This window comes from Rhinolophus hipposideros (assembly GCF_964194185.1).
Source record: "Rhinolophus hipposideros genome assembly, chromosome: 13".
Taxonomy (NCBI): domain Eukaryota; kingdom Metazoa; phylum Chordata; class Mammalia; order Chiroptera; family Rhinolophidae; genus Rhinolophus; species Rhinolophus hipposideros.
Window position 1 is genome coordinate 12,722,833 of NC_138059.1, and position 18,846 is coordinate 12,741,678.

At 51.0% G+C, this 18,846-nt stretch overlaps 1 protein-coding gene across 1 annotated transcript; it reads right to left on the bottom strand.

The window, feature by feature from the left end:
• Positions 1–229: 229 nt before the first annotated feature.
• Positions 230–15,595, bottom strand: FAM83A (family with sequence similarity 83 member A; the record flags this gene model as incomplete). The annotated part of the gene is made up of 4 exons (XM_081070573.1): positions 230–740; positions 3,956–4,080; positions 5,736–5,903; positions 15,116–15,595. The coding sequence occupies 4 exons, from the start codon at positions 15,593–15,595 to the stop codon at positions 230–232; spliced, it is 1,284 nt and encodes a 427-aa protein (XP_080926699.1).
• Positions 15,596–18,846: the final 3,251 nt, after the last annotated feature.

The window sequence follows — 18,846 nt, forward strand, 5'->3', positions numbered from 1 at the left end:
AACCTTCTGGAATGGACCTGCATAGGTCAAATTAGAGAGGAGGACCTCAGGGACCAGTGGGGGTCTCAGGCCCAGGAACACTGAAATACAGGCAATGATGTTGTCCCAGTGCCTTAGTTCAAAAGGAAGAAAGGTCAAAGCGGCTAGTCATTGAGGTGGGTTCCATGGGCCAGAGAACCCAGAAACGCCCGGCGCTGGCCCTGAGATGGCAGCTGGTAGAAGGAGCCTTTCAGAAATGGGGGGAGACCTGTAGAAAGGGCCTCCAGATGTGGGTTGCCCTGGGCACCAGGCCAAGCTGCTCGAGCTGCAGCCTCGTGGACCTGTAGGCGCAGAGAGCGGGCGGGCCGTCGTGGGGCCTCGGGGAGAAGTGGGCGTGTGGGGTCAGGGCCCCCCAAAGGCCATGGTAGGGCTGACACCTGGGAGGCAGAGGCAGGTTTGGGAGTAGGGGACTGCTGGGCCCTGAGGACTTGGACAGACTCAGGTTCTGGGGGCTGCTTCCTGTTGATGGGTCGGAGGACATGTGGTCACCGTGGGAGCAGCTACTGCCACTGAGGCGGCCGGGTGAGGGGCTGCGGCTTGCTCGGGGCTGAAGGGGTGTGACCAGCCTGGGGGACTTCAGGCCCATGACAGGCTTGGAGGAGGCGTAGAGGTGGCGAAACTCCTCATCGAACAGCTCCACTGCCTGGCCCGTGAACTTGGACAGGATATTCCGGTGGACGTGCCCGCAGAGCCAGGTGAAGCTGGGGGGAGGAGGAGAGAGAGTGAGGGGTGGGAATTGGGGGCCGTGGCTCCAGGCCTCTGTGACCTTCCTTGGGGGGACGAGGAGCAACCGGCAGGGCTGGCAGGAAGGGCATTAATGTGACCACCTCCCCTTTATGCTGGCAGAACCCCTGGAGGGTGACACTGGTGTCCCGCTTTCACAGATGGCAAAGCAAAGCACAGAGACCCGCAAATGTCTGCAGGTGAATGATGAAGTTGCCAGACTGAATCCCTGGCTTCAGGTCAGATGCTCAGACGACAGCCCCTTAGATGGTCCCTGAGGAAGCACAAAGGGCTGAGGGCCAGCTGAGTCCCAGTGTCCCCAACTGTGTGCTCATATGAGTCACCTAGCCACTGGGGCCTCAGTGGCTCCACCTGTGAAGTGTGGGGACACCTGCCTCTTCTAACCAAACAGGCTTGGGGAAGGCCTCTGCAGAAACTTGGCTGCTCCTAGAAGGCACGGGCTGTTTGTCTGTGAAAATCTAAAGGGCATAGCTCCATTTTCAGGCATGTGGACCCGGAAGGAGTGGGAGGGGAGGGAGAATCTATGCTCCTTATGAGATGGAAAGGAGAATACAGGGCGAGCCCCCAGGAGCTGGGCGTCAGTGTGGTTTGCCTAGATACCCACGAGAGAACACCCTCAAGCAGGGGTCTTGCTTTTCTCTCCACTTACAGGTTGTAAGTGAAAACAAAATGCTCAAGGTGCTTATGTATTACTTTTTATAATTCCCTGATTTCACCAGCTTCCCCTCTCTTTCTGATGGAAAACTCCCTTTTTCACGTCACCCCTAACCCCCCCCCCCCAAAAAAGACAACCTTGAAAATGCCTGGTGACAGCACAGAAGACCCATCAAGAGCATCAGGATAGAGTCCTGCTCCCTAATAATGTGAAGCTAGGCATGGAGAGCAATGTGGGGACAGGATGGTTAGAGGGGGACAGGTCATGCTGAGGGACAGCACCCGAGATGAGCAGAGACAGTCCCCACCGAGGGTCTCAGTTTCCATCCCCCCCACCTGCCTTGCCACCAAACAGCAGGGCCCAGCCGGCAGGTTCCCCGCTGTGAGGCAGGGCAGCGCCCACATGCGATGGGATGGAGCAATCGTGGGAAGAACAAGGAGGCTTTGTTTAAACCTCATCCCCTGCCCAGGAGCCACCCATGCAGCCCCAGATTGAGTGGCTGATGTTGAGCCTGGGGCCAGCCAGGTGGCAGGGAAGGCAGCAGACACAGGGTCAGTGGGACTCCCGGCTACACTAAAATAGCAAGAGCCCTGTGTTGTTTGGAACCAGGCTAAATTAGGCCAACAACTGCATGCTTTGCTCAACAAAACAGGTCCAAAGCCGCCCTGGCAACTTTTCAGGCCCCCACGCACACTGCGCCCCCACCCCCAAGGCCCTTGGGTACCTCGCGTCCTCGGTGCGTCCCTGCAGAATTGGAATGCCTCTCCCTGTGCACCAGGCAGGGGTCCCCCCTACCTACACCCCACAGGCCCATGCATCTTGCCCTCTACCTTTTACGCTTCTTATTATCACCACCCATTGTACGAAATACATTTTATTGTTTTTTTGTCCCTTAAGTACATATAATTGACTTAATCATAATTTTTGGCTCAAGACCCACTGTCTTTGGTCTGTCTATTCATGGCCCATTTGAATGTATGGAGCTATTTACTTTGTTATTTTAAATACTTTAATAAGCACTGTGAACCCACCACCTAAAGTAAAAAGCTGGCATTTTGACAATAACCGACATCTAACCATATGGTCTCTTCCATAACCCATTCTTCCTGATCCCCAAATTAGAGGAAATAATCAGCCTGAATCCTGTGTCATACTTCCCATAGTTTCCTTTCTCCATAACTAAAAAAAAACAAAACAGTTTTGTGTATTCTGGAAAGTAAATATTTCACTTCAGTTGTTTTTAACATGACAATCGTTGGGGATTTTTTCACTTCATATGTTGCTAAGATTTATCCATGTTATCTCTTGTTGTCGTACTTCATTCATTTTTAACTGCAGTATAATATTCCACTGGCTCGATTATGGTTTATTCACCTACTTTCCCCTTGGTAGGAATTGGGGTTACCTCCACAATTTTTCTTTCATGACCAGTGCTGCTACGAATGTGCTTGTATTTGTCTCCTACTGTACTGTGAACCAGTTTTTCTTGGAAGTACATTAGGAGTAGAATGACTGGGTTATAAACTAGGTGAATATTCAGCTTTAGGAGAGAATGCCAAACTCTTTCCAAAGTCACTGCACTGATTTGCGGTCCCAATAGCAATGTATAAAAGACCCCGTAAATTTAACACTTAGTATTGTCAGACTTTGTTTTCTTTGCTGGTTGAAAAGATATAAGACGCTAACTCATTCTAGCCTGGATTTGCCTTTTTTCGATCACTACTGCAGAAACACCTGTTCATGTGTTTTCACCCGCGCGTCCTTCCACCTGGCAGACTGCATGCCCACGTCCCTCACCCATGCTCTGTTGCCCCATTGTGACTCACAGTTCTTTGTGATTTTTGACACTAATCCTGTCAGGGCAGCATGAAAACCTGCTCCCGGTTTATAATCTGACTTTTCACTTTCCTTAAAATGCCTTTTGAGGAGCTAAGGTTCTTAACTGCAATATAAACAGATTTAGCAAACTTTTAGTCAATGCATTTCTGTGTTCCGTTTAGCACAGAGGGGTGTCTGTGTTAAGACATCCAATCCCCATACTACAGATGAGGAAAGTAATACTAAAAAAGAATGGCAGGCACATGTTAAATGGGTGAATCATCTGGCATGGGAATGATATATCAATGAATTTGTTATATTAAAATAATAAAACATTTTGAAAATAAAATGGAGCATGCACGCACACAGACATACACACCCCAAAACAAATTGCGTGCTTTATAATCACGCCTGAGAAGGCTGAGGAGGGAAAAAGAGGATTCCATGTCCTCTTGCAATATCAAGGGAAACGGAGGCACCTGGAAGTGCCTATCTACCCTGAAGTCCTCCCAGCAAGGTCTCAGGTGTCCCCTTTTGTCCCAGGCGAGTCCTGCTTCCAGCCTCGTGTATGAGATGAAGCCAGAGATCTGTGCAAAGGAGCAGTGTCCTGGGAGCTGCTGGTGTGTGTGGGGCGGGGTGTGCCTGCGCCACGTAGCCTTGGCCTCCACGAACCTGCGACAGGGAAAACCCGGTGCTCACCTGTACGATCCAGACAGAACGTATCTCCAGTCCGAGATGATGAACTTCTCCTGGATTTGGCCAGCGAACTTCCTGCCGGATTTGGCACAGTACACCTCTGCTTCCACACTCCGGACGGAAATGTTCTGTTGAGACGGAAGTGAAGGTGTCACGCATGAATTATGTATTTATAGATACACGTTTGCTTAGGGGAAATCCTGGAAGCATGTTCATCAAGACTTTAATAGGAGTTGGTGAGATTATGGGCGGGCCATATTTATTTTTTCCTTGGCTGAATTTTCTAAATTATCTTCATCGTCCTGACATTGAGTAATGAGAGAAAAGGAGGAAGGGGGAGATGGTAGAATTTATGAAAGCAGGAAATAGAAGACAGACGAGGGCCTGATGCCCATCGAGCCTTCAGTCTAGGTTCCCATAGACCGTAGAGGACCGGCAGTCCCAGCCTTGCCTGGTAAGTGGCTTTAGTGACATAAGTCCCTGACCTCATGTTGGTCAGAGGGAAGGCTCAGTACAGCCGGAGGGGGCAGCTCTGTGGTGACCTCAATGGACCCTCAATTGTCCTGTCTACAAAAAGGTGTGTCCACAAGCCAGATGGTGGCCCTGTTTGTCCTTTTCCTCCCCAGCAGCGTCTGCTGCCCCAGCCCTCAACCTGGATCCCTTGGAAGGCTAGAGAAATGAAAGGGCAGGTGAAGCAGGGGGGTCTCAGGCGAAGGCAGAATACTGCTGGGCCCCTGAGAACGCCAGCCAGGTGCTAGGCCAGCCTTGGGAAGAGGATGCGCAAAGCCTCCAACAGCTCCTCTCAGCCTCTCCGTTAGCTCTGAGAAGGCAGGAGGGCCACATCCCACTGCCTTTTGCTGAGTACAGGACGGTCAGTGTCGCCGGTGTGAACCATGATGGCAAAGCCTGTGCTGACTGCCTGGACCTGCCTCGATGGCCTCATGTCGAGGAAGTGTGATCTAGGTAATGGCAGGCAGACCTAGTAATCACAGGACCTGAGACCCCGGGCACCATGAGGTGCCTGCCCTCCGCTGCATGCTGGTCAGTGTGGAGGGGACAAGAAGGAGGAAGGGAGGAGGGTGGGGCTCCTGGAGGCTGGACCTGCCTGAGCTAGAGGGGAGTCACCAAGGGAACCCTGAGGACCACCCATCGGCTGTTCAACCGGGCCGGCTCAGGAAAGCTACGGATACTTTGACCCTTGACATTTGACATTTGAATTAGCTGCCCAACATTTGACATGACTAAATGAACCTTTATCTCTGGGTTTCTTTTCTCCTTGCCAGAAGAAGAAAGTCGGTTGTTCGGTCATGTCGAAGGGGCTGTGGAGTCCTAAATACGTATCAAACTGGTTCTGGATGTGGTCCTGCCCTGTGAAGCACCTCCACAGGGTTTGCTCCTCTGGGAGGAGGAAAGGCGGATGCAGCAGACTGTTGCTCTCCAGTTAGCCACAGGCCCGTTATACTTCCCAAGCCCCCCGTGCTTCTAGGGGAGGTCAAAGGGCGATGAGCAGAAGTGATGAAAATCTCTTCCAAGTCAGGTCCTAAAAACATCCTGCGAAATCCTCTGGGCCCTGCTTCCCTGCTCACTGCTCTCTCGGAGACGATGCATTCCTTATGGCATCGCTATAAGATGGGGGTGGCGGTCTGACCTCCACTGGACGGTGAGGGCTCACAAGATGTACACCTTTATTATGCAGAGCCATTGAGATGGGGGCACCGGCTGCCACGCACAGCCTGTCTTGTTCTAATACAGAACACCCTAGGGACTCCCTGGGGGGCCCCACCTTGAGGTGCTTGTCACAGATATGGACTTTGTCACACATCTCCTGGAAGAGTTTCACACCTCCCTGGTCCAGGAGCACACAGACGAACACTCCACGCTTGTTGGCCGCCTCTAGGATGTCACAGAAGATCTCCACGTCTGTGAACTCATCCATCAGGATGGCCAGCACCTGGGCCAGGGCAGAGAGGTCAAATAGTAGAGTCAGGGTCAGGTGCTAACTGGTTTCAGCCAACTGTCCTAGGTCTGGGAGAGCTGGTCCCATTGGTGCTGTGTCAGAGGGGAAGGCTGGGCTGGCGGAGGGTCTGCCGGGGCAGGATTCAACGAGGGAAAGGAAGAGCTGGCGTGCAGGCCCCTGCCTCTGTCCTGACCCTTCCTCTCCAGCCCCCCCACAAATCCTCTGGCCCAGTGTTGGAGTGGAGAATGCAGAGGAGGAAGGAGAGAAAAGCAAAAAAAGAAAAAAAAAAAAAAAAGGAGAGCAGAGAGGGGAAGAAAAGAAGAGGGGGTGGCTGGGCAGGTTCAGAGGAAAGGGACAGATTTAATGTCAAGGAGTCTCAGCCTTCTGGAGCTCGAAGGCTCTCTGTGGCCACTGGTTTCCAAATGCTTTTAAGCCGTGGAATCCTTGCCTCTAACAGAATCCTGGAGAGACCCCACATATAATCTACACTAGACTGAGATGTGCCAGCAGTTACTGCATCCCCTCTCATAACAGAAACTCAGGGAGCGGGGAACCCTACATATCCAGCAAAGGGGAGAGACGTTTGTCTTCCTGCCTGCCGAGCATGCCTTCCTCTTCTTCCACCAAGGAAACCCCTTTAAGAAATCACTGCTTCTGCACAATCAACATGGTGTAGGTGGGGCTACTGCCATACCTTGGACTGGATGTGGGGAGGACACATCACCAGGGCCAGACCAATGAGAACACTGTATCCCTCACTGGCCACGGAGATTGGCCCAAGGGTGGGCACAAGACCTAAAGTATGCTAATGAGAGCCAGCCCAGGGCTTCTGCTAGGACTCTTGTTGGAAGGAGGCATTCTTTCTGCTGGGGTTGCTTAGCTAGTAGATTATAAACTATAGCTGCTGGTAACCATCTTGCCACCACGTGGGGACAGCCTGCCTGAAAATGACGCCAACCTTGGGGGGTTGGGGGAGAGCAGGGCCAAGAGGCAGAGACAGGTTGCCAGCACCATCATTTGAACATCTGGTTTCAGTCGTGCCTGAGTCCAATCCTGCTATTGACTTTTCCATTGTGGGTTTCAATGCATGTTCCTCTTAAACTTATTTGGGGTTACTTTTTGTGTTATTGTAATTTTAATAAAAAATGTATATTTGGTCTTTGTCCTGTTTCTGGCACCAAACTCTGAAAATCCTTGGAATGTTCTAGGTGATGAGAGCAATAAAAGTGTCTTTTGTTATGTTAATGAGATTGCTTTTGGACCAAACCTAAGGATGGGGGCTGGTTGCCAAGAGAACCAACCCTGTGCTTAGAGGGTTAGAACTTTCAGTCCCCTGGCCCCTGGGGAAGGGAAAAGGAAAGGGGCCGGAGGTTGGATCAATCACCAATGGTCAATGATGTAATGAAGCCTCCCTAAAAACCCAAAAGGATGGGTTTGGAGAGCTTCCACATGGGTGAACAAGCAAAGACTTGGAGAGAGTGGTGCACCCAGGGAGGGCATGGAAGCTCAGAGCCCTTTCCCCATTCCTTGCTCTGTGGATCTTTTCCATCTGGCTCTTCCTGAGTTGTATCCTTGTGGAGACAGAGCCAGGAGAGCAGTTTCCAGGCTCTCGACCTCACGTGGAAAGGTGCTGGCTCGAGTAGTAAATGGCCTTCAGCTGTGACTAGTTGGCCGTCAGCTGTAACCAGTTAGCCAGTAGCCACTAATATAACTGCCGTGGCTACGTTAGGGGATTGGTTGGTGGGTTGGTTGGCAGAGAAGCGGACGGTGGATTGCGCATTGTGTGGCTCCTGCTTCCTGTGTCACCAAACCAGCTGCCAGCGAGACTATAGTGGCATGACTCCTCTATCTGTGGCTCCGTGGGTGTTTCTTTTTGGTCTGCGTTCTTGTGCGGGGAGCAGGACCAGAGTCCCTGCCTGACAATCCTTTTATAATAAACAGATGATTCAGTAAGTAAAATATTTCACTGAGTTCTATGAGCTACCCTAGCAAATTAATCGAACGTAAGGAAAGGGTTGTTAGACTCTTGAATCTATAGTTGGTTGGTCAGAAACACAGGTGTCAACCTGGGCTTACACTGGTGTGAGTTCAGTTGTACAATACCCAGCTGGTGTTCGAGAATTACTTGGTGGTGTAGGGGAAACTCCCACACAGCAGAAGCAGAGCAGAATTAGACTATTTTGTCACCCAATGAAGAGTCCTTCTTAATACTCAAATTGTAATATACTGACAAGTAGATTGTTATGATCATTATAATGGTTACATAGAAATGATAAGAAATGTTATAGTAAAACTTACAATATAATATGTGCTCAGCAAATATGTATTTAAATTTAATGGATTAAGTGAAAAAAGAAGACAGCACAAAATGGTAGTATGTCCACTATGGTTGCCAGTCAGGGAAAGTGCTGTGCAGACAGATAGGCACAAAGCCCGGGCTAACAGACATGTTTTGATGGGGATCTGTGGCCATTTTTTTTTCCAACAGTATGGGCGCAGAGACAGGCGAAGGAGATAGCTGGTACCCACTTCGAGTTAACTTTCTTCTCAGCTGATATGGGTGTCTGGACAGGGGAGGGAAGTGCTGATAAAGTATTCGCTCTGAGCTAGCAGTCAGAAAAGATGTTCTAATCCTGAGACCCATAATCCTTTAGAACCATGCCCTGTTATCACATGATTAAGTGTCCACATTTAAGCTTATGGCACCAATAACACTGAGGTCCTTATTTTTCTGCTGAAAAATAAATGCCTCCTCATCTAAGATATTGACAAAACAGACAATTATCTCTCCCCAGGAGGTAGTAAATCCTCCCAGTTGCTTTCCAGTGAGTCCTTTCCCTGACACAGGTCTGGTGAGCAGATGACCAACTGACAGAGAAGGGGGGCAGGTTTGCAAATAACCCAATGTCCAGATTTAAGGCATGCTTGCAAATACAGGCTTATTAGGTCTAGTTCTATTTTGCCGCCTGCTGGGATTTCTCCCAGCTGGATTGCTTCAAGACCAGTAACTTCTTCAGTCTCCTGATTGGGCGTGCTACCTTACAGAGTGTAGAAGTTTGAATGATGATATCCTAAAAGATATGCCCACATCCTAACCACCAGAAGCTATGCATGTGACCTCATTTGGAAAAAGGACCTTTGCAGATGTAATTAAGACTCTCAAAATGAGATTATCCTGGATTATCCCTAAATCCAATGACAAGTGTCTTTATGAAAGATACCCAGAGGACAGATAGAGAGACGAGAAAAAGGCAGTGTGAAAGTGCAAGCAGAGACTGGAGTTATGCAGCCACAAGCCAAGAAAGGCTTGGAGTCACTGGAAGCTGGGAAAGGAAGGAATGATCCTCCTCTAGTAGCTTCAGAGAGGAGCATGGCCCAGGTGACATCTTAATTTTGGACTTCTGATCTCCAGGACTGTGAAAGAATAGATTTCTGTTGTTTTAAATCACCAAAGGTGTGATGATTTGTTACAGTGTTTCTTTGAAACGAACACAGAGAGGTAGCAGGTAATACAGGTCTACTGAGAGTTAGGGAATTTGGCTCTAGTCTTGGTGCTACTGGAAACTAGCTGAGTGCCTTTGCACAAGTTACTTACCCTCTCTGAGCCCCAGTTTCTTTACCTATAAAACGCTGCACAATAATAGAGCATTAGCTAGTGTGCAAGGTGGGCCTAACTGTAAACCCAGATAATATAAACGTAAGCATGTGCAAGAGTAAAGGTTGTTATTCTAGTGTGTAGTTAAAATACGACTATGATTTTTATATGCGTTGCTCATAAGCAAGTGTGGATAATATTAGGATAACACCTCTGTCCACTCTGTGCAAGAATGTTGTGCAAGAATGTTGTTTTAATCCAGGTCATGGAAGAGGATTAAAATGAGTGCCCACACCTCTATGGGCATAAAAACAAAAGAGTGGGGTTCTTGTTAACACCAATCAGATGGACCAGCACAGAGAGGTGGGATTGGCTGAGATATCTTGGGGTTTTCCGTGACATCTTGCTCAAGAAGGAAGTTGGCCTGGAAGCGTAGCCTGGCAGATTGGCTCTGGGAATCTGGGACTTCAGTGAGACAGAGGAACCCCATCCAGGGGCAATCCTGTGGGAACCTCAAATCCTGGCCGAGAATCCCTAGCTACCTGCCAGGCAGATGTGAGTCCTTCATGGCTGGAAATCCTCCTGCTTCAGGAAGGGCAGGGGGCGAGAGAGGAAATGGAATTTGGGTCCTGGTGGGGCCACCAACCAGCACTCCCATCACCCACTCTGTGCTTCTAGTTCTACTCTTTCTCTTCCCTATGCACTGATGCTCGTTTTTGAGCTTGCTTTGGACATATGAGTGTAATATGAGCAGCAACGATCTGTGATCTGTGAAGCACTTACTCTCAGCCATATGTTCACCTTCTGTAACCTTCGCAGCACTGTTTCTCGGCCTCCACAGGTGAGGAGCCGGAGGTGCAGAGAAGTTAAGTAGCTTTCCAAAAGCCTCATGGCGAGAACCCAGGGAAGATGCCCCAAGCCGTAACGCAGAGCCATGCCCCCCACCCCATTCTACTTCAGGCCTAGGAAAAGGACTCCAATGTCCATGTGTCTGTTTTCACTGGATCCGGCCTGAGGGACAAAGCGCCTCCTCAGCGTGTGGGTCAGGGGTGGGACAGGAAAGGAAAGTCAAGCCTTGGGCGGGTTGGGGGACCCCAGAGCAGAGCTCACAGAGAATGTGGACAGAGAAAAGGAAGGAGGCCCAGGCGGACCCTGCACCAGCACTGCTCTGCTGACCACAGAGCAATGTGGTCAACAGCCCTCGAAAAGGCAGCTGTGGGCTGGACCACCGGGGACCACCCACGTCCAATCACAGGCCCCCATCTGTGTGTGTTGTGCCTGGCTGTGCCAGGTGCTCCCCTGGGACTCCTTGCCCCCACAGCCCAATCTGGAGTAGTGATAATATACCAGTACTCTGCCACAGCCAGGACACCCAGAGCAGAGAGCAACTTCCTCTAAGAAACTCCACTGAAAGCCTATCACAGATCTAGGAGGATGGTGTGAGCTATGGACCCCTCGCTGGTCCTTGGGGGCTGCCCCACCCTGGCGGACCTTGGGCTCCCATGCTGGTTAGGAGTGTCCTGTGCCCTGGCAGGGACCCCCATGTGCCTGGGGAACTGGATTCCTCTCCCAGGTCTGGTCCTTTCCTCAGAGGCCCTTGTCGGAGGTATGACCTTTGTCCTGACCTGGGACCCTGGAGCAAAGCCCTGGAATCCTGGGTCTCAGGTGTTGGGAGGGGGACCTGCTCATCAGCTCCTTGCAGGGGATTGTGCAGTTTCTGCTCAGATGGCTTCACTCTGTCCCTGTCCTGATCCTAGACCCTCCTCCCTTGTCCCCCTGCCCACTTTCCTCGCAATGAGCCAGAGGCCTGTGGTGGGGATGGGGAACAGCCTCTCCCAAGGCGGGGGCTCAGCCTAAAAGTCGGACCTTGGCATCTGGGGTGGGGGGAGTAAGTGGGGAGCTTCTTCCTTCTGGCTCCTCTGTTAGCCACTCTCCACCCAGCCAGCCTCCCAGAGAGCTGGTTAGATTTTTTTTTCTTTTTTCAAGGAATCTGTGTTATTTGTCGAGAGAAAGAGAGGGACAGAGGCACAGGGGGTCCAGTGCGGAGATGGGGCTTGCCTGCTAAAGTTCTCCAACTTTCTGGTCTCGGGACCCCTTTACATTCTTAAAAATTACTGAGGATTCCAGAGAGCTTCAGGCTCTGTGGATTGTGAGTATTGATATGTATCAGATGAGAAACGAAAACTGAGGAAATTTTTAAATGTTTGTTAGTTATTTTAAAATAACTAATACTGTTACTCAAAACAATATTAAGCCTACTACCTGTTAACCTAAATAACGGTTTTAATGAAAAGTTGCTATATTTTCCAAAACAACAATAACAACAGAATGTAGTGAGCAGAGTGACGTTGTTTTGCAGTTTTGCAAATCTCCGAGGTGTCTGGCTTAAGCAGAAGGCAGCTGGCTTTTCACGTCTGCTTCTGCAGCAATCAGTTGGGCTATGTTGTTTGGGTGGAAGGGTATGAAGATAATCTGGCCTCACACAGATGTGTGGTTAACTAGGGCAGGACCTCCCAGACCCCCTGAAAGGGGCACAGTATCCTGAGCCATACTTGGTTGATGTATTAAGCACACTTTGGTTGTCCGAATTTTATGATGCTTTGACATCCCAGAGCTAACTGTTCCTAGAGATAGCAAACACCTTCCCTATGAGCACACCTTTGATATGCAAACCAAGCAACCACCTCCCTCATCTAACTCACACACCAAGCCGAGAGTCCCCCTGCCCTAAATCACCCAGGGCCAGGTCCTGGACGACTGGGGATCAGCGATAGCCCAGAGCTTGCCAAAATGACTCAAACTAGCCAGTCCTAAACTGTTCGGCTTGCCCTGCCCTGTCTTTCCTGCAAAATCACAGTGAAGGCTTGTGTCCATGCTTTCTGCTTGCCCTTTCTGCCTCCTGACCAAACTTGGTGCTTCCTGTGTGGCTCTGCCTGGCATGCGGTGCCTTCTGTTTCTAGGGAATGTGAGTAAAAACTTCTTTCTTCGTGACAGTCATTGCCATGGCTGTGTGGCTTACTGCACCTGGTTCAAACAAATCCCAGGCACGTTTAAGAACAGAGAACCGTTGCTCACTCTTTGGCCCAAAGTGTAAGGCACAGCGGCTCCTAGGCTCCGATCCTTCTCCCCACCCTCACTCCACACCAACAAGGTCTGTCTCACCAGAGGGATGACCATGTCTCCCCACCTCCAGGACACCCTGAGCCTTCTCACACCTCCTGAGCTCTGTGTCTGACACTCCCTGGGCCTGGAAGTCTTTTACCTCATCTCTCTGTCTGGCAAATTCTTACTCAGCCTTTGAGACTCACCTCTTCCATGAAGCCTGCCTTAGTCACCCTCCCTATACTTCCAGGCACAGAAGGTTGCTCAAGCCCAGGGCTGCCACCCACCAGTGTTCGCCTCTCCTCCCCTCTCCTCCCTCCTCCTCTCCTCTCCTCTCCTCTCCTCTCCTCTCCTCTCCTCTCCTCTCCTCTCCTCTCCTCTCCTCTCCTCTCCTCTCTCCTCTCCTCTCCTTTCTTTTCCTCCCCTCTCCTCTTTTCTCCTCTTCTCTCCTCTCCTCCTCTCTCCTCCCTTCTCCACTCTTCTGCTCTCCTTTCCTCTCCCTTCCCCTCCCTCCCCTCCCCTCCCCTCCCCTCCCCTTTCCTCGCCTAGCCTCGCCTCTCCTCCCCTCTGCTCTCTAGCAGGGAGCTCCCCAAAAGAAAGGAGGCCTCTTGCTCTGCTCTGCCATCCTTGCTTGACTGACAGAATTTCAGGCACCATAACTGGCATTTGGTCAGGAATTGTCACAATGTCCTGGAGTCACAGGCCATCAGTGGCTGCCTGCTGTCAACTGCTGCTCTTACCCCAGGTGCACAAAGTGACTATTCAGCACAGGTCTATGCGTGCCCACTCCACCCTCCCGAAGATACAAAGGGACGAGGCAAGAACTTCGTCATCTGTAGAGATTTCTCTCTCTCTCTCTCTCTCTCTCTCTCTCTCTCTCTCTCTCTCTCTCTCTCTCGTCACTATAATTTTCAAATTTGGTTACATTTAAAAGAACTCAAAAAAGCCCAAGCTGATATGTAAGCTCATTTTTTCATGGGGTCCCAGTCTCTTGACTGAATCCCCTCCCAAGTTCAATACTGCATGAAATCTTATGGCTCCAGAAAAAGCCAGCTTGAGTGGCGAGGCTGTGTGTGGAAGGGGCGGGAGAAAGGGAGCCGAGTTCTGGAAAATTAAAGAAGGTAAGAATGTGTGGAGTGGAGCAGGTGGTGTGCCTGCTTTTCGTGTCGCTGGGCTGCCTCAGAGCGGTATTTCATGTTTCCGTGACAGGGTGGCAATAGGAGCTGACAGATGGGCCCAGGCAGGAAAGCAGGAGCGTGGGCCCTGCCTGGGGCTGGCTGCATGGCGGAGGCAAGTCCCTTAGCCTCCTCGGTCTCAGATTCCATGCTGAACCAACGTCCCTCCCAGCTCCAAGGGCCCTTTTCTAAGTGTGTAGCTCTAGGATCTCTGTGCATTCAGTTCAGTATGCTGCTGAGGGGTGGGGGCCCCGGGTATCCGGGAAATTCTCAGTTGCAGCTGCTGCTCAAAGGGTGAGTGACACTCCCTGGAAAGAAGCCAGGTTAGGGCTTGTGAAACATAATCTCCTGGCTGAGTCCCTCTTCTTCCTTACTTCTCAGCAAGGCTTCTTCTCTTGCCTGTGTGGCCCTCAGGCCTGCTGATGTCTTTTCTGTCACCAATACAGCGTGTTATGAATTTAGCACAACACTTACACATCAGAAGATTTCACCTAAAAGTAAGACTTGCCCGCTCCTCCGAGCAGGTAGGAAGACCTGGCTCTGCTGGCGCTGAGTTGTGGCCAGCTCTTTGGCTGGGTCTCCTTTGCCCAAATCCCCACCACAACCTCTTGTCCCGGGCCCTCCTGAGTTTCACCCATTTTGTTGCCTGTCAGGCTTTTGCAGGCAGAGTTTGTGATATCTCTCACGTGTGCGCATGCACACACGAGGCCTCAGGGATGGGCTGCGCCCACAGAGCTGCCAAGGGGGCTGGATCCCCAGCCACAGGCTACCCCTGGAAGTGGGCTGTGGCTCTGTTTCTGCTTAGAGCCGTCCGTGGCTCCCAGCTGCCCCAGGGGAAGAGCACACTCCTTTGCCTGGCCCACAGCCTCTCCTGTGCCTTTCCCACCTCCTGCCACTCAATACTGAGGGACCTGCACACTCTGCTTAGACCAGTCTGTACAAGTGACTGTGCAGCACCTGACTCCAGCTGGTGGTCAGGCAGAAGATGGAGTAGGCAGCAGGGAAGGGACCAAGTTAGAGTTGAAGTACAGAAAAAGTGTCTGCAGCCGTGTAGAGCCTGGATGGTTGGGGACCAAGATGGAAGAGGAGGGCCAGGCAGAAAGCTACTGTAGGAGTCCCGGGAATGGAGGGGGGTGGCGGGGACCCAGACTACGACACATGGAATCAGGAAGCCAGTGACCCAGGGTAAGGCAGAGAGTAACATCCCTGACTCCACCTGAAGCCCCAGTCATCTGGATTCTGTCCCTCAGAGCAGGATGTACCCCACTCTTCCTCCTCTACCAGCCCCCATTCCTCCTGCCCATGGTGCAGGAGACAGGCTCCGCCATCACTACCTGGCTGGTCCGGGAGATGCAGCGGCGAATAAGGTCTCTTATGTTGTTGTGCTTGTCCGTCTGGAAGTACACGGTGGCACTGGACTTTTCCTTCAGGTAGGGCTTCTCGGCCGAGGCCCAGGTATGCAGCAGGGTGGGCTCACTACCCTCTGAGGCCACGGGGAAGTAGGTACCTGATTGTAGGGAGCAGGAGTCAAGTCCCTTGGTTCCTGCCTCGGCCCCTCCTGGCTTCTCCGGAGCACAGGGTGGCTCCTTGGCGTGGGCCTGGATGTATTGGGCTTCTACCGAGGACAAGAAGTCCACCTCTCCCTCCTGGCTGAGTGCCTGCCTGTAGGCTTCAGGCCCCCCATCCAACAGAGCGTCTGTGGCCAGCCGGGCACTCTCATTGTCACTGAAGTCAGTCTTGGCTGGCCGGACCCACTGGCTCTTGACATCTTCCAGGCGTTTCCAGATCTTGCCCATGTGCCTTGACCGGCTCATGCTGCCCTGTCCCTGAGTCGTGGAGGGGAGGCTGGCACTTCAACTGTTCTTTGTGTCAGAGGCAAGCAGGCCACAACACCGAGAAGGAGTGGAGCTCCCGGCACTGCTGGACAGCACCCAGCAGCCAGGGCTACCTGCCACCCCGTGTACCCGCTCCAAGGAAGTGATTTCCCGCTGTCCTGAGCAATGCTTCACAGAGATCATAACTGCAGCCAGGGGTTGGCTTATCTCTGAGTGACACCTACCCTGCCCGCAGGCCAGGGGGCTGGCTCAATCATGCCTTGGCACACTCAGCCCTGGGAGATTTCCAGCAGCCGCGGGAGGTCAAGGTGAGCCAGTTTCCCGCTTGCCTGTTGCACAACTCTCCCCCAGACCCTCGGGGCTTTGCCACAAAGCAGGGAGGCTTTCTTAGCATCATCATCCCCTGTGCCTTGGGGTTCCCCTCCTGTGCGCCTCAGCTGCAGCTCTGGTTGCTGAGAAGACCAGAATTTCCCTGTGGGGGACACTGCTGCCCCTGAGATCTGCCTTCCCACCCATGTGAGCAGGGAAGCTGGAATCAGGCCAGGTGCTCCTCCTTTCTCTCAGAAACACCCAAGTTCCCGGACCTCCCTATCCTCTGAAAAAGCTCTTCTCTCCTATCTCTCTCCCATATTGTGATCGTCGTTGTCATATTTGAACAGAGCCCCCAGAGAGGTTACAGTTCCGGGGCCAGCGCTGGTCTGGTGGAAGAGGCTGATTGAAATAACATCTTGAGAAGACTCTGTGGCTGTGTCTGAGCCCTTGGACCGGTGGGATCTGTCGGTCTCACTGCTGGAGGGGTAGGTGACAGCAGGAGTGTTTGAAATATAGGAACTCCCAAAGGAGAAGCCACATTTTTCTTTCCGGATCAAGCCATGGTCAATTCTATGTCAGTAGATTGCAATATCTAGAGTCCAGACTGTCTTTGATTGGGTTCTGCCAGAAAGAGAGTCTGAGACTCGGATTCAAGCGCAGTCATTCCTCCGTGTCCATGGGGGGGCTTGGTTCCAGGCCCCCTGTGGATAGCAAATCTGTGGATGCTCAAGTCCCTTCTATAAAATGGCACAGTGTTTGCGTATAACCTACTCACATCCTCCTGTACACTTTAAATCATATCTGGATTATAATACCTCATACAATGGAAATGCTATGTAAATAGTTGTTATCCTGCATTGTTGAGGGAATAATGACAAGAAAAAAGTCTGTACATGTTCAGTACAAACGCATCCATCAGAGGTCTCACTACATAGTTAGTACATGTCAACAGCAACGTACTTTTTAAATTTCTATCTGAGATTGTTGAGTTCATGGATGCAGAACACACAGATGTAAAACCCCTGGATACAGAGGGCCGACTGCACAAGGAGCTAATTGGGAGATGATTCCCAAGAAGCACTGATGGGGGAGGGGAGAGTGAGATGGGAAGGGAAGAGAGCCACAGTCAGGTATGATAAAGAGCAGGGTACCATTGTGGACATCTGGGGTTATGAACATCTGTGGGAACATCTGGCAATCAGTCCTGCCAGGACCTCTGGGAGAACACATCTCAGATTATTCCTACCCAATGGCCAATGGGTGAGCAAGGTGTGGAATTTATCTACCAACCTCCATTTGTCATTGGTGGAGGGCTGTTCCCGGGGCCACATTAATTCCCCAGCACTGCTGGCCTGCCCCATTGTTCACAAAACCTTCGGGCAGAGTCGCAGTTGCGTGCAGTGAGAGGGAAGGGGTGAGTGCCAGTGGGATAAAAGCAGGGCCCTGCCAATATCTGCTAGGAGAACAGAACTATGCCGGAAACCTAGGATTGGGTGGCCTTCCAATAGTTAGTACAGTAGGAGCCAGACGTCTCTGGAGGAAATTGCTAGAATCATCTGTAACTCCATGGAAGCTGTGGCCTAGGTGGCTCAGTCCAGTGGTAGAATGGTATTTCTTTGTTAAAGCACAGTCCAAAGAAGAAAAAGAGTTTAAAAGGAATTTCTTCTCTTTTGAAGAACAGTGAATGAACCCAACTCACGACCTTGGGTAACACTCCATCTGCCCCCATGTTGTCTCCTCTCCACAATCCTTGGGACCTTGAAGAGGAGAGACCTAATAAACTGTCTTTCCCTATTGCCCCCTTGACACCAAGATTCTAGTCGAAACCTCTTAGAATAGACAGTAAATACACTCAATCAATCAATACTTATTGGTGAATAGATGGCTAAGAGCCCCTGGGGCAGAGACCAGCCTACAGAGGTAGAATATACTCACATAGGATTCCAGAGCTTGTCTGGGGGGCAGCCAAGGGCTGAGAGCCTGGGCTGTGGGCCCAGGAACCTGGAGGAACAGGGTGCCTGTTTGCCCTTAACCAGCAGTTGCCACTCTTTTCCTACTACTTCCCCCATCAAGGCCTGCAGCAGCACGAAAATTGTAGTCTCATTACCTAGTGACCTGAAAAGTGCAATTAAGTTGAAAATCAGTTGGCATAATTAATCAGACAGGAAAATAGCTTCCCGTCAACACCAATCAATCCATTCTGTGTATATAATCAGCTCAGCATAGGCAGGCACGGGGCTCCAGCAGCTGCTGTCTTCTGTTGGTAGGCAAAGGCATAGTGTGGGGAGCGAAAACGGGCCAGGGGGTCCAGCCAAGTACCCCAAACCCCACCCACCCACCCACAGGTTATTCTAGAGTTGCTTTTCATGGGAACATCCTTCCTACAGCTGGCTTCCATGAGTCCATTCTCAGCACCCAGCAAAACCACAGCTTAATACCCTGGGGCCCACAGGGGCAAAGTCTCTTTGCTCTTTCAAGTTTCCTACTTTAGAGTTCCCAGTCCATTCCTCAAACTTTCTGACATGCAGTAAAATCATAGGAGCTCCATTTGGGGGCTAGCAAATTTGCAGAAGCTTTCTAAAATTAAGGTTTAACTTAGATGCAGTCAAATTTACCCGCGTTGGTGTACAGCTCTATGAGTTTTGAGAAATGCATACAGTCACGTAACCACCACCATGATCAAGGTACAGACTATTTCCAGCACTGCAAAAATTTGCCATGCCCTCTTGTATGTAGCCAACCATTTCCCCCACCCCCAGCCCTTGGCAGCCACTGATCTGTGATCTCTCCCTAAAGTTTTGCCCTGTGTGACTTGCCCTTGTGGAATAGGAAGGTTGAAGACATCATATGGTAAAGTAAGGAATATATACGAGTAAATAGCTCATCTCAGGAACACTTGAGCTAGAGACGATTCTTAG